At 50.5% G+C, this 13,265-nt stretch overlaps 1 protein-coding gene across 12 annotated transcripts in view; it reads right to left on the bottom strand.

The window, feature by feature from the left end:
- The window catches only part of FHAD1 (forkhead associated phosphopeptide binding domain 1), a 164,040-nt gene that overhangs the window by 11,988 nt on the left and 138,787 nt on the right, over positions 1-13,265 (bottom strand). For 6 of the 12 annotated variants that reach the window (XM_055097955.2, XM_055097967.2, XM_055097965.2 and 3 more), the window contains exons 28-32: positions 12,655-12,782; positions 7,613-7,708; positions 6,959-7,179; positions 6,217-6,382; positions 262-342 (exon numbers count right to left, since the gene is read on the bottom strand). In XM_055097955.2, the coding sequence (XP_054953930.1) occupies positions 262-342; positions 6,217-6,382; positions 6,959-7,179; positions 7,613-7,708; positions 12,655-12,782 (692 nt within the window). The remainder of the gene's footprint in view (positions 1-261; positions 343-6,216; positions 6,383-6,958; positions 7,180-7,612; positions 7,709-12,654; positions 12,783-13,265) is intronic. The other 6 variants (XM_055097980.2, XM_055097974.2, XM_055097977.2 and 3 more) reach the window with 1 other exon arrangement.

The raw sequence follows: 13,265 nt of genomic DNA on the forward strand, positions 1-13,265 counted from the left end.
GGGGAGGGAAGGGAGGGAGGGAGGTGGGGCAGGGGCTGGGGAGGGAAGGGAGGGAGGGAGGGAGGGAGGTGGGGCAGGGGCTGGGGAGGGAAGGGAAGGAGGGAGGGAGGGACGTGGGGCAGAGGCTGGGGAGGGAAGGGAAGGAGGGAGGTGGGCAGTGCTCCTTGGGCAGCGCGTGCAGGCATTTGCACGCCATGAGCTCTTACCCCCAGTTGAGACTGTCTCTACTCTGTGTCTGCAACATCAGAACACCTCCCATACCTGCCTGTCTTTCTCTTTGAAGGCACAGTTGCAAGGTGTCGATTCTTTTGCGTTTCTCAGTTCGTGCTCCTCTACACTTTCCTGAGTGAAAAGTATCAGGTTAGCAAGAGAGTGCTAACCTTAGTGTGTCCTTACCCGTTCCAATCTGGGACAGGCCTCTGAGGTTTCTAGGAGACGCTGGGACTCACTGAGATAGGTGGGCAGAAGATAAGGGATCACTGCGGGAGAGTCTTTTTCTTTTTTATTCGAGACAGGATCTCACTCTGTCACACAGGCTGGAGTGCAGTGGCACGACGACGGCTCACTGTAGCCTCGACCTCTCAGGCTCAAGCGGTCCTCCCACCTCAGCCTCCCAAGTAGCTGCGACTACAGGCGTGTGCCACCACACCCAGCTAATTTTTTTAATTTTTAGTAGAGACGGGTTTTTGCCATATTGCCAGGCTGGTCACCAACTCATGGGCTCAAGCCATCCTCCTACATCACCCTCCCAAAGTGCTGGGATTACAGGTGTGAGTCACCACACCCAGCTAATTTTTTTGTTTTTTGTAGAGATGGGGGTCGTGCTATGTTGCCCAGGCTGGTCTCAAACTCCTGGCCTCAAGTCATCCTTCTGCCTCGGCCTCCCAAAGTGTTAGGATTACAGGCGTGAGCCACCACACCCAGCCTGGTGTCTTTTTCTTGAGCCATCTTCTATCCATACACTGCACCACTCTAGCCACATTTTACTTTTCCATTCTGGTGAGGGCGCGTGGTTACCACCCCCAAACCCCCATCCCATTCTCATCCCACACATCTACCAATTTCTACTTTTTGGTCAAAAACACATAGTGGTGCTGAGGAAACCAGGATCTTGAAAATACCTGGGCCCAAGAAAATCTTGGGAAATAGTGAGTTAAATAAAATACTACTGATATGATGATGTGTAAAACAGTACTGATACGATGGCTGAGTGTGGTGGCTCATGCCTATAATCCCAGCACTTTGGGAGGCCAAGATGGGCAGATCACTTGAGTCCAGGAGTTCCAGATCAGCCTGGGCAACATGGTAAAACTCTCTACTAAAAAATACAAAGATTACTCTCTACTAAAAAAAATACAAAAATAAGCCGGGCGTGGTGGTGGGTGCCTTGTAATCCCAGCTACTCGGAAGGCTGAGGTGGCAGGATCCTTTGAGCCTGGGAGGCAGAGGTTGCAGTGAGCCGAGATTGTGCCACTGCACTCCAGCCTGGGCAACAGAGCGAAACTCTGTCTCAAACAAATAAACAAACAAAAAAAAAAAAAAAAAAAAAAAAAAAAGAAAGAAAGGAAAAAAAAAGAAAAAGAGAAAAGAGCACGATTGAGAGGTTGTGTTCGCTAAGGGTTTTATATGCGTGCCTTCACGGGATTGACTCCTGTGGGTTAGGCACATTTTCATTTTCATCTTAAAGATGAGGAACTTGAGCTCATAATGCAGAGGCAAGGTTAGGGGCTCCAGCCCAGCTGAGACCGCGTGGCAAAGCTGTGGCCAAGCCCCTTGGGGAGGATTTGATTGGCTGGAGCCCGGAAGGGGAGCTGGGCTGCTCCCCAGCCAGAAGCAGCTAGTGCATTTCAGTGGTTCTCACACTCAAGTCCTAACAAAGGCCGAAGAACGGGCTTGCATCCTTCTCCAAGGGCAACTTCTGTGCATTTAAAATGTTCCTACTGAAAATCCCAGTCTTAGCCCATTCACGAAAAGTGTCGGCTGTTTCTTGGCTGTAGCCCTAGCTGTATTCACTAAATAGAAAAGACAGCTTTACAAAGGCGCTGCCGGCTCTAGGAGGACCCGGGAAAAAGTCTCGGAGTCTGCAGGACTCGCCAGCGGGCAGGAAGCTCATTGAAAGCGATGCAGGCACTGCCCCCGCCCCCGAGTGGCCTTTTCTCTTCCCCACAGTAACCGAGTAACTGAGCTTGCTCTGTGACAGGCTCTGCCGGCATCACACCATTTAACCACCCCACGAAGCAGGTCCTGTTGTTACCGTTATTGGTGCTGTTGTTGAGAAACCTGCGACAGAGGTAAAGTCACCTACTGAGGCTCACTCAGGGACAGAGGTGGGCTTGAACCCTAAGCCCTATCTGTTGGACTCCAAGTCTTCCTCTTATCTCAGAGAAACTCTGCCGCCTTGTTTAGTGATGTGGGAAGTGGACTAGATTGGGCACAGCCTGGGCCATTGTCACTGTCACACTGTCACTGCAGGGAGCTGTGGACCCAGGGCATCCCAGAGTCAGGAGGCTCTGTGAATGACCAGCACTGAGGTTTTCCCCAACATTTTATGTCAGGTCTGATTTGCACAGCCAGAGGTATTAGTATAGAACTATGCCTTTTTTTCTGTTTTAAAAGAGACAAGGTCTTGCTGTGTTGCCCAGGCTGGAGGGCAGTGGTGCGATCATAGCTTACTGCAGCCCCAAACTACTAGGCTCAATTGATCCTCCTGCCTTAGCCTCCCAAGTAGCTGAGATTACAGGTGTGTGGTGCCATACCTGGCTAATTTGTTTATTTTTATTTTTAGAGGTGGTGTCTTGCTATGTTGCCCAGGCTGGTCTCAAGTGATCCTCCTGCCTCAGCCTCCCAAAGTTCTGATATTACAGACGTGAGCTACCCTGCCCAGCTGGAAGTATGACTTTGGACTCTGGGAAGTTCTGCTCCGTGAAGAGATGTTCACGTGTTAAAACTACAGTGGTTGTCTGTGTGTCGGGGGCGGGTAGTTCTGAAACTCAAGGTGAGTAATTTCGTTTCCCAGAGCCTCAACTGTTCCATCTTTATGAAGGGGCACTGAGATTTTATACAGGAGACTTGGAAAAAAATCGACTGTTTGTGAAAATGTTAGGTGTGAAACTTAAAGGAATTCTACTTTCCTTTAACTTTCATTTAATGAAAATATACTCCTAGGAAGCAGCTGCTGCCCAAACAGATGTATACAAGTTCCCTTTCGAGTCTTGCACCACTGAAAAAAAACGGTTCTCTCTGATGTTGTCAAATTCTTGAACAGCAAGCAAAAAAAAAAAAAAAAAAAAAAAAGACAAAAGACTTTCCCCCCTTTTTTTCCCTTGACAAACAGGAGTTTCTGATGACGTGTTAGTCACAAACCTTAAATGCAAACTGAGCCTGGGGATGAACCCCGAGAGAAATGGTGATGGAGTAGGCGGGGTGCATCCTGGAAAGGAATGGGGTGGATGAGTGGATGGGCTGGGAGGGCCGGGATCGGAGGTCGCTGAGGTCCCGTTTCTGTAGCTGAGTAGCCGGGTGACACTGCCCTCCGACCTCCTCAGTTTCCCCTCTCAGTGGGCAGATGCCCGGCAGCCCTCCTCACAGGCTGATGTGAGGTGAGGGTGGGCCGTGCCCTGTGGGGTGCATCTGACAGCAAGTGCTCCTTACATAATACCATCAGCCTTGCTGTGATCGTGGCTCTACTTCCTATCAAATCTTTCCCTACGTTGTGAATTCCATGAATTTGAAAGTTCCCAGCTCCAGCTGGGGACGCTGACACAGGTTTGGCTTGGCCGCTTCGGACCTTCCTCCTCCCGCTCCGTGGAAGGCTGGCCAGCCCGCATTGTGTGTGCCTAGGGAGGCCATGAATAATGCATGTGGTCTGATTATGTAAATCTGCAGGTTTTCTTTCATTTTCAGCCAGTGCATGACAATGGGCTTTTTAGGGCCCTCTGCCGTCCCATTCTGTGGTTTGGTGTCTCTGCTGTGGGCCTGGCCTGCCAAGCCCTGGGGGACGCTGCCTCGGGAAGGAGCGAACTCTCCTGTGGGTACATCAAAGGACATCTCAGGACTCTGTTGCTGCCCAGATCTCCCTGGCATGTCACAGTGTAAAAGGAAATGGTCCTCTGCCTGAGGCAGCCCCACGACATGTGCAGATGGGGGCCTGTGATGTTTAATTCAGAGTGGTGAGTGCTGGAAAGGCCACGTCCAGAGCAGGGCGCTGCCTTCATTTCTGGGGGCTGCAAGTCAGGGAGCCTGTGGTCTGCAAGGTTTGTGGGATGAAGGCCAGGCCTCTGCAAGGAGCTCACCTGGTTGGTGGAGGGGGCACCCTTCTCTGGGGGTTTGGTTCTCTCTGAGCTCAGGCAGGCAACACACACAAACACACACATAGCGTCACACACAGGCAAACCCTCATGCACATGGTACACATGTGCGCACACACACACACGAGAATGCACACACATATAAAAGCTGACAGTTACAAGGAGGGGACTCACGGCCAACCCTGCAGAGAGCAGGAGAACCAGGGTCAGAGGGATCTGGGGTCAGGTCCCAGCCCTCCTTACCAGCCACTGTGTGCACTTGGGCGCCTCTTAACTCTCTGAGGCGCAGTTTCCTCATCTGTAAAATAGGGATCATCGTACCAGGCAGGGCTATTAGAGGCATTAATACGCCCTATCACGGCTGCAAAGCTCAGATGAGCCCAGTCCCTGGCCTGGAGACGGTCATGAAGAAACAGTGACTGTGGTTCTTTCCCTGACTTGCCTAACCCCAGCCTTGGGATCTGCTCCACCTTAGGCAAGAGTGAAGGAAAGGGAGAGTCTGGCTCTATTTAGAGGTCACTGTTCCAGTGCCTTGTGGACTGCAGGAGTGGATGATGAATATGTCAACTGCAAAGCAGACAGGAAAGCCCCTCTGCCAGCTTTCAGGGAGCTTTGGAAGCCGCCCGGGTGCTGCTCCTGTGTGACTTGCTTTGGGGAAACTTTCCAGTGTGTAGACCCTACCAGGTCTGAGGCACGACTCACCCAGGAGACCACTGCATGGGTCACGGGCAGCATGGGTCATGGGCAGCATGGGGAAGGCAGTGTCCACCGGCTGGTGCCAGGCCCTGGGCAGGTGCTTCAGAGACGGGACAAGCACCCTCACCATTCGAAAGCACTTGGCTCCTGAGGTATGACGACAGCGAGAGTGGACAGCAGATAGCGAGGGATGCCTGCATTCTTTCATCCTCACCATCCGCCTGCGAGGCAGGGGCTGGAAGCTCCCATCTACTAATGAGGAAAGCAAGGCTCAGAGAGGCAAAGAGATCTGCACAAGGTCGCACAGTTAAGTGCGGGGATTTGAGCCCAGGACTGGCTGACTCCTGTACCATGCTACAGATGAGATACCAGAGTGTGTGCGCGCGCGTGTGTGTGTGTGGTGGGAGGGGGACCCATTTTCGCTGGGTCACCAGCCTGAGACTGGAATCTCGGTTTCTCAAGCCAGTGCTATTTCCAACTCTGTGCCAGGGAGCAAATCTCATCCTCACACCTTTCCTCTGCGGCTCCTTCAGCTGGGAATGTCCACCCTCTCATCCCTTTGGTGCACAAACTCCAGCTCTCCTTTGCAGTCACTGGCGGTATTGTGGCTTTGGCAGGCCCTCGCTGCATGTTCTAACCAGGCTGAGTGCCCTTCCTGGACTGCACAGCCTCGACACCCTTCAGCTATGAAATCCACCTGAAGTCAGCTCTCTGTTCCACACTAAGGGATATGTTCTTCAAGGACATCCATCTGCCCATCCACCTGTAAACTCCTCAGTCCATCTATTCTTCCACCTGTCCATCAATCAACCTGTCTGTCCTTCTACCCATCCGTTCACCAAATATTTACTGGGTGTCTACTGCGTGCCAGGCACTCAGAATAGTGAATCCAAATCTCCACTCTCTGAGAGCTTATGTATCGCTAGCACCTGGCAGATTGATATAAATATGAATAACAACCACCATTAAAAAAAATACAGATGAGCACCATGAGTCTCAGAGAAGTTAAGAAACCTATCTAAGGTCACATAGTAAGTGGTTGAGCTCTGGTCTAAATCTAGGTCTGTCTGATGCAAAAGCTATCCAGTCGCCTTCCTTTGCATCCATCCCTGTGTTCTGTGCTACCTGGATCCTCCAGGGACCACCCTCGGCCATTGCTAATGGGAGCTGCAGGGCAGCCTGGGAGGTTCTGCCCTGGGCAGCAGCGCCTCACCTTCTGCTGCCGGATGGCCCTGTTGATCCTCTTCTCCTGGCACAGCTGGTGCTCCATGCGCTCCAGGGCCTCCTTCAGCAGGGCCTTCTCTTCGGCCTCTTTGTAGATATCATCCTCCAGCTTTGCCACCTGCGACTGGTACATCTCAACGGACACTTTGCTCCGCCTGGGTGCACAGGAGAGATGGCGTCTGTTTTTCCCTTATCTTTCCCAATCATCATCAATGTGCCAGACCCGGAAGTCTCTCAAAATACATCCACAGTGGGGGCTCACTCAGGAGTGTCATCACAAGCAGGAGAGCATGACGAAGATTTGGGGTACAGAGAGCAGAACGAGCCATTCATCAGCCGAATGTGTGTAGCGGGAGGGGATAAAGGATGTGCTGCCAGCCCCTCCTGACTTCCTGGGGAGTGGGGAACTGCGACTCTTGAAAATATGACGGAGCTGTCAATGTTACACAACTGGGAAACCGTAAGTCAAGGGTCGCAAGAGGTGCAGCTTGCACAGAAAATAGTTCACAGAATGGGGAAACCGTGCACTTCTGCAGCCGTGATCTCGGGGACAGAATTCCCTCTACCAGGCCTAGTCAGTGCCCTCCCTGTTCCCCTTCTGACATTGCAGGTATTCCACACTTGGGTCTCTGTCCTCCTGTCCCAGGCCTAGGGGTCTGCTGCTAGCCTGAGTTTAGCCAGGAGAAGGGAGGCCCGGGCCTTTCTGTGGGGACATGGGGGTGCCGAGGTACCTGAGCTGTTCAACGTCCTTTTCATATCCTCTCAACAGCTCCTCTTTCCTCCCCAGCTGGTTCTTGAGTTGGGTGATCTTATCAAACACCAGGTCGAGGTCCCTTTGTCGAAGCTGGTTGACCTTCTCCCTCTCCTGGCGGGAGAGGTATTTCATGGACACGTGGCCTGACATATTCTTGATGTTCATGAGACTTCCGAGGGTTTTGCTCATATCCAGGTACTACAAGGAAAACGTTCGCGCATAAGAGGCATTACCCGAGGCCGCTGGTGGCCGCTTTAAGGAGGCCAATGTCTAATTCTGTTTCATTCACTTTCTGCAATTGCAGAGAACACGCACATGCTTTGAAAGGAGTGCAACTGGGGCTTTCAGCATGACTTTCCTTTCTCCCACATCCATTTACGCTATGCCTTTTTTGAGAACCGGGGGTGAAAAATGACAACAGATATAAACACTTCATTCTAACCACCCAGCTTTTCAAGGAATTTGGCTATGCGATTCCTGACCCATGCTGGGATAGTAGGTAGGTCTTGCAGAGTTATTAGAGTAACTAAATAGGCATGTGAGGTTGATATTTAAACTATCCTGCGTTCAACACTGACTGCAGGGACCCCAGGCTTTGGATAGGAGCAGGTTGGATGCTGGATGTACGTACCAGCTTTTCACTGAGCTCTAAAGCCTCAGCCACATCCATCTTCCCCGACTTCTCCATGGCTGAGCCGAACCTTGCGTTGCAAAGGCCATTCTGAGGCTGAAATCAGAAAGAAATGAAAGGCCTCTCTTGACATTCCATTATGACTTTCTATGACTGGAAGCTAAAGCACTGTGTGATTACGGAAGATTAACTCAAGAGAGTTGATTTTCAGTCCGCGTCCTGATCATTCTGTCTGATTCCTTTGTCAACTGCTTTCTTATAATTGTATTCTCACCCTTCAGAGAATGACTCTGTCTTTGAAGTCTCTGTAATTATACATCACTTGTCTTGTTCTTTGATCACCGCCTGTCTTCCCTCTAGAACAGTGGTTCTCAATTGGGGTGGTTTTGTCCCCTCCCCTGGGCCATTTGGCAGTGTTTGGACACATTTTTGATTGTCACAACTGCAGGCGGGGAGTGCTACTAGCATCTAGGGGGTAGAGAGCAAAGACGCTACTAGACATCCACACATCCCCCCACAAACCACGCCAGATTGTGGGGCCCTAAAATATCAACAGTGCTAAGGCCTGGAAACACTGGTCCAGATGAGAGTGCCATAGAAGCAGGGACGGTGTTGCTCTTTGCTCACTCTCCCCCTCCTTGTGCCCAGCATGGCGCCTGGCACAGAGTGGGCATGTTTGTCAAATGAATGAATGCAGGTTAAATAGAAAACATCCCCCCTCCTTTTATTAAAGGAATGCCATTTTCACGCAGTGGAAACTGGACGCTCACTTCCGACCCTTTCCAGAGATGATGCAGATGGTGGGTGAGCATCACTTCAGTGTGGGGAAAAGCAAGAGAGATCAGATTGTTACTGTGTCTGTGTAGAAAGAAGTAGACATGGGAGACTCCATTTCGTTCTGTACTAAGACAAATTCTTCTGCCTTGAGATTCTGTGACCTTACCCCCAACCCCGTGCTCTCTGAAACATGTGCTGTGTCAAACTCAGGGTTAAATGGATTAAGGGTTGTGCAAGGTGTGCTTTGTTAAACAGATGCTTGAGGGCAGCACGCTCCTTAAGAGTCATCACCACTCCCTAATCTCAAGTACCCAGGGACACAAACACTGTGGAAGGCCGCATGGACCTCTGCCTAGGAAAGCCAGGTATTGTCCAAGGTTTCTCCCCATGTGATAGTCTGAAATGTGGCCTCGTGGGAAGGGAAAGACCTGACCGTCCCCCAGCCCGACACCCGTAAAGGGTCTGTGCTGAGGAGGATTAGTATAAGAGGAAGGAATGCCTCTTGCAGTTGAGACAAGAGGAAGGCATCTGTCTCCTGCCCGTCCCTGGGCAATGGAATGTCTCGGTATAAAACCCGATTGTACGTTCCATCTACTGAGATAGGGAAAAACCGCCTTAGGGCTGGAGGTGGGACATGCAGGCAGCAATACTGCTTTGTAAAGCATTGAGATGTTATGTGTATGCATATCTAAAAGCACAGCACTTAATCCTTTACATTGTCTATGATGCAAAGACCTTTGCTCACGTGTCTGTCTGCTGACCCTCTCCCCACAATTGTCTTCTGACCCTGACACATCCCCCTCTCGGAGAAACACCCACGAATGATCAATAAATACTAAGGGAACTCAGAGGCTGGCGGGATCCTCCATATGCTGAACGCTGGTTCCCCGGGCCCCCTTATTTCTTTCTCTATACTTTGTGTCTTTTTCTTTTCCAAGTCTCTCGTTCCACCTTACGAGAAACACCCACAGGTGTGGAGGGCAACCCACCCCTTCACTTCAGACCCTTTCCAGAGAGGAGACAGCTGTGCACCTGCTAAGACCCTGCTCAGCCGGCTGCTTGCTGAAAGCCCCAGCCAAAGGCATAGAAAAGCCACCAGGCCAAGCGGGGAGTCTGGAGGCCACGGACAACCCCCATACATCCCCTCCCAACTAAATTGGGTTTTAAGTGCTCGCCACGAACACCAAGAGCATGTCAGCTTGCAGCATTTACCGGCTCTATACTGTAAACCTGGGAGATTTAAAAAAACAAAAACAAAAACAAAAAACCCATTCACAAAAATCTAAAAGCCTGAAGGTGACTGTGATAGGTAAGTGTGACATATTTGTCTATATTAAGAGTGGACACATTTATCTATCTATGAGATGAGAATAAAGCAGGTATTTAAAGATGACAATAAATTGGGCAGTTTTGCTACAAAAAGAACCTAAAACGCAGCTTGGTGTCTCCAGCTCCCTGAACTGCATCCTCTGCACTCCCCTTCAGAATCCCCTCTCTTTTCCTGCAGCTTGCAGGAGTCCGGAGGGAGGGTGACCTAAGGAAGAGTCCAGGCTGCAGGTTCGATCACACCATCCCCATCTCCTTCTCTGCAGACCAGCAGGCTGCAAGAGGCGGACCTCCAGGGACACGGTCCTGGCTCTGTCATTCATTATCTTTGTGACCTTGGGTGAAGTGCTTGACCTTCTGAAGGCTTAATTTTTCTTTTTCTTTCTTTTCTTTTCTTTTTTTTTTGACGGAGTTTCACTCTTTCGCCCAGGCTGGAGTGCAGTGGTGCGATGTTGGTTCACTGCAACCTCCGCCTCCCGGGTTCAAGTGATTCTCGTGCCTGAGCACGGATGTGCACCACCATGCCTGGCTAAGTTTTGTATTTTTATCAGAGACGGGGTATTGCCATGTTGGCCAGGCTGGTCTCAAACTTCTAGCCTCAAGTGATCTGCCTGCCTCGGCCTCCCAAAGTGTTGGGATTACACGCATGAGCCACCGTGCCTGGCCTGAAGTCTTCATATTTCTTATCTGTAAAACGGGGATAACAATGGTAACTGACCCAGGCTGCTGTGTGGATTAAATGAAATAACACATGTGAAGGGCTCTGCTCAATGCCTGGTATACAGTAAGCACTCAGTAAATGCCAGCTGTTCTTCCTCCTGCTCCTTCTCTTCATTTTTCTTTTCTTTTTTTTTTTGAGACAAAGTCTCATTCTGTCACCCAGGCCAGAGTGCAATCATGTGATCTTGGCTCACTGCAGCCTCCACTTCCTGGGCTCAAGTGATTCTCTAGCCTCAGCCTCCTGAGTAGCTGGGACTACAGGCGTGAGCCACCAATGCCTGGCTAATTTTTTGTAGAGACAGGGTCTCGCCATGTTGCCCAGGCTGGTCTCGAACTCCTGAGCTCAAAGTGATCTGCCCGCCTTGGCCTCCCAAAGTGCTGGATTACAGGCATGAGCCACTGTGCTTGGCCCCTTTATCTTAATTTGAATTGCTGCCAGTGTTGTGTCGGAAGATTGAGGACTTTTGAGAGAGTGGAGAGGTTTCCTGCGGCATGGTGTCTGTGGTGGCACTGAGGCCCTGTGGAGGGGAAGGCCCGTCTTGGGAGCGGGTCAGTCTGTGGTGGGACTGGAGCACTGCCAAGGGGAAGGCCTGTCTTGGGAGCGGGTCAGGCTGGGAATCAAACTGATCTCAACCTGGAGGCTGTCCCTCCACTCCCACCCTCAGGGAAGTAGGGTTTGATTTTCTCTAGAAAACCAGCTCATTTCCAAAGACCCTCTTCCTGGACTCTCGCAAATGTCCAGAAAAACTGCCGAGAGAATGTAGGATAGCCTCATTATTTCTTCTAGAAGCCTGTGTGGTGTGGATCCAGCTGCGGCAGCACACGTGCCCTCGGCGGGTCCTGTGACAGATGCTGACCTGTCACGTGTCCATCAAATGCCCAAACATCCATTTAGGGTAAAAAGGCACCTTCAACTGCACAATCAAATCACTTCTGGAAATCCTGTTGTCCCCGCTGGAGAGCAGTGGCACGATCATAGCTCACTGTAGCCTCAAACTCCTGAGCTCAAGTGATCTTCCCATGTCAGCCTCCTGACTAGCCAGGACTGCAGGTACCTGGCTCCATGCCTGACTAGCGTATTTTTAATTTTTTTGTAGAGATGGGGTCTCGCTATGTTTCCCAGGCTGGTCTCAAGCTCCTGACCTCAAGCGATACCCTTCTCTTGGCCTCACAAAGTGGTGGGATGACGGGTGTGAGCCACCACACCTGGCCTATTTAAATAATTTTAATAATAACATCTATCATTTATTAAGTTTTTCCTCTGAGCCAGGCACTAGGCTAAGCGCTTTCCAGAATTATCTCCTTCAGTATTTTTGTCATCATTTTACAGCTGGGAAATGGAGTCCCAGAAAGGTCAAGAGCCTTGCCCAAGGTCACACAGCTCGCAGAGCTCGGATCTGGACACAGGTCCCTCTGACTCTAGGAACTTGTGTGCTCTGAATCACGGATCCCTTCTCCTGCCTTTTATGTAGTTGTGTTTTTCAGGTAACAGCGAAAAGCAAACTTTAGGCAAACTCATGGCATAACATGATCTATTCGCCTGCTGAACATGTTCTGCAGAATATCACCCGTGATCGGCCGGGCGCGGTGGCTCACGCCTGTCATCCCAGCACTTTGGGAGGCCGAGGCGGGCGGATCCTGAGGTCAGGAGATCAAGACCATCCTGGCTAACAAGGTGAAACCCTGTCTCTACTAAAAATACAAAAAATTAGCCGGGCGTGGTGGTGGGTGCCTGTAGTCCCAGCTGCTCAGGAGGCTGGGGCAGGAGAATGGCATGAACTTGGGAGGCGGAGCTTGCAGTGAGCCAAGATAGTGCCACTGCACTCCAGCCTGGGTGACAGAGCGAGACTCTGTCTCAAAAAATAAATAAATAAATAAATAAATAAATAAATAAATAAAATAAAATAAAAATAAATAAAAATAAAAAATAAAATAAAGAATATCATACATGATCTGGAAAGGGGGCCCGCCATGCTTCAGCGATTAACGTGGCCCAATGTCAACACCATGCGGAACCATACTGTGGGCAAGTGGAAGGCTACCTTTCTGTGCAAACCCTGGACAACGGGTATGGTCGGGGCCCCAGCTAGTGAGTATAGACAGCAGCCATCCCCAAACCACTGACATGTTTGGCTGTGCCAGGGAACGCAGCTAGTGTCTGCCCTCAGGCCCCTCCTCTCCACATGCCAGTCACAGCAGAGAGAATTTTCTTTGGTTACCGCTAGGATCTCTATTCTTGAGAGAGTTGGCAAATCCGGTTTTGCATCCAGTAGTATTTTCTGGACATTGTTTTCCATTCTGAGGTTCTTTAAATCTAGAAATGATTCATTCTGGTGGTCTTTATGATCTGTAAAAGAAATAAAGTAGACTCAAAAGAAAGGCTCAGGAAGAAGTTGTTTCATGTAATAACCATAGCAACTATTTACAGGACACTTACACAGGCCTGTTTTAATCCTTATGACCTCCCGTGGCAGATGAGGACACAGTCCTAGAGAGATTAAATGACCTGGCCAAGGTCACCCGGCTCATAGGAGGCTGCAGCCACACAGGTATCAGCGCCGAGACCATTGAGGGTGGACTTTGCTAAGGTCCTTCAGCCATGGAACCAAGACGGAACTTGAACCCAGGCTTCCAGGTCCTAGACCAGTGCCCCAGCCTGCAGTGGGCCCCAAGTCTTAGGAGAGTTCTACCCCCTCTAAAGGGGGTACTGTAAGTGGTTCTCCAACATTGATCCTTAGACAGTATTCATCCATGACAAAGTTCTCACCCAGCCACCATGAAATAAGAAAAAGTAGGCTGGGCGTGGTGGCTCTCGCCTGTAATCTCAGCA

This window comes from Pan paniscus, chromosome 1, assembly GCF_029289425.2.
Source record: "Pan paniscus chromosome 1, NHGRI_mPanPan1-v2.0_pri, whole genome shotgun sequence".
NCBI lineage: Eukaryota > Metazoa > Chordata > Mammalia > Primates > Hominidae > Pan > Pan paniscus.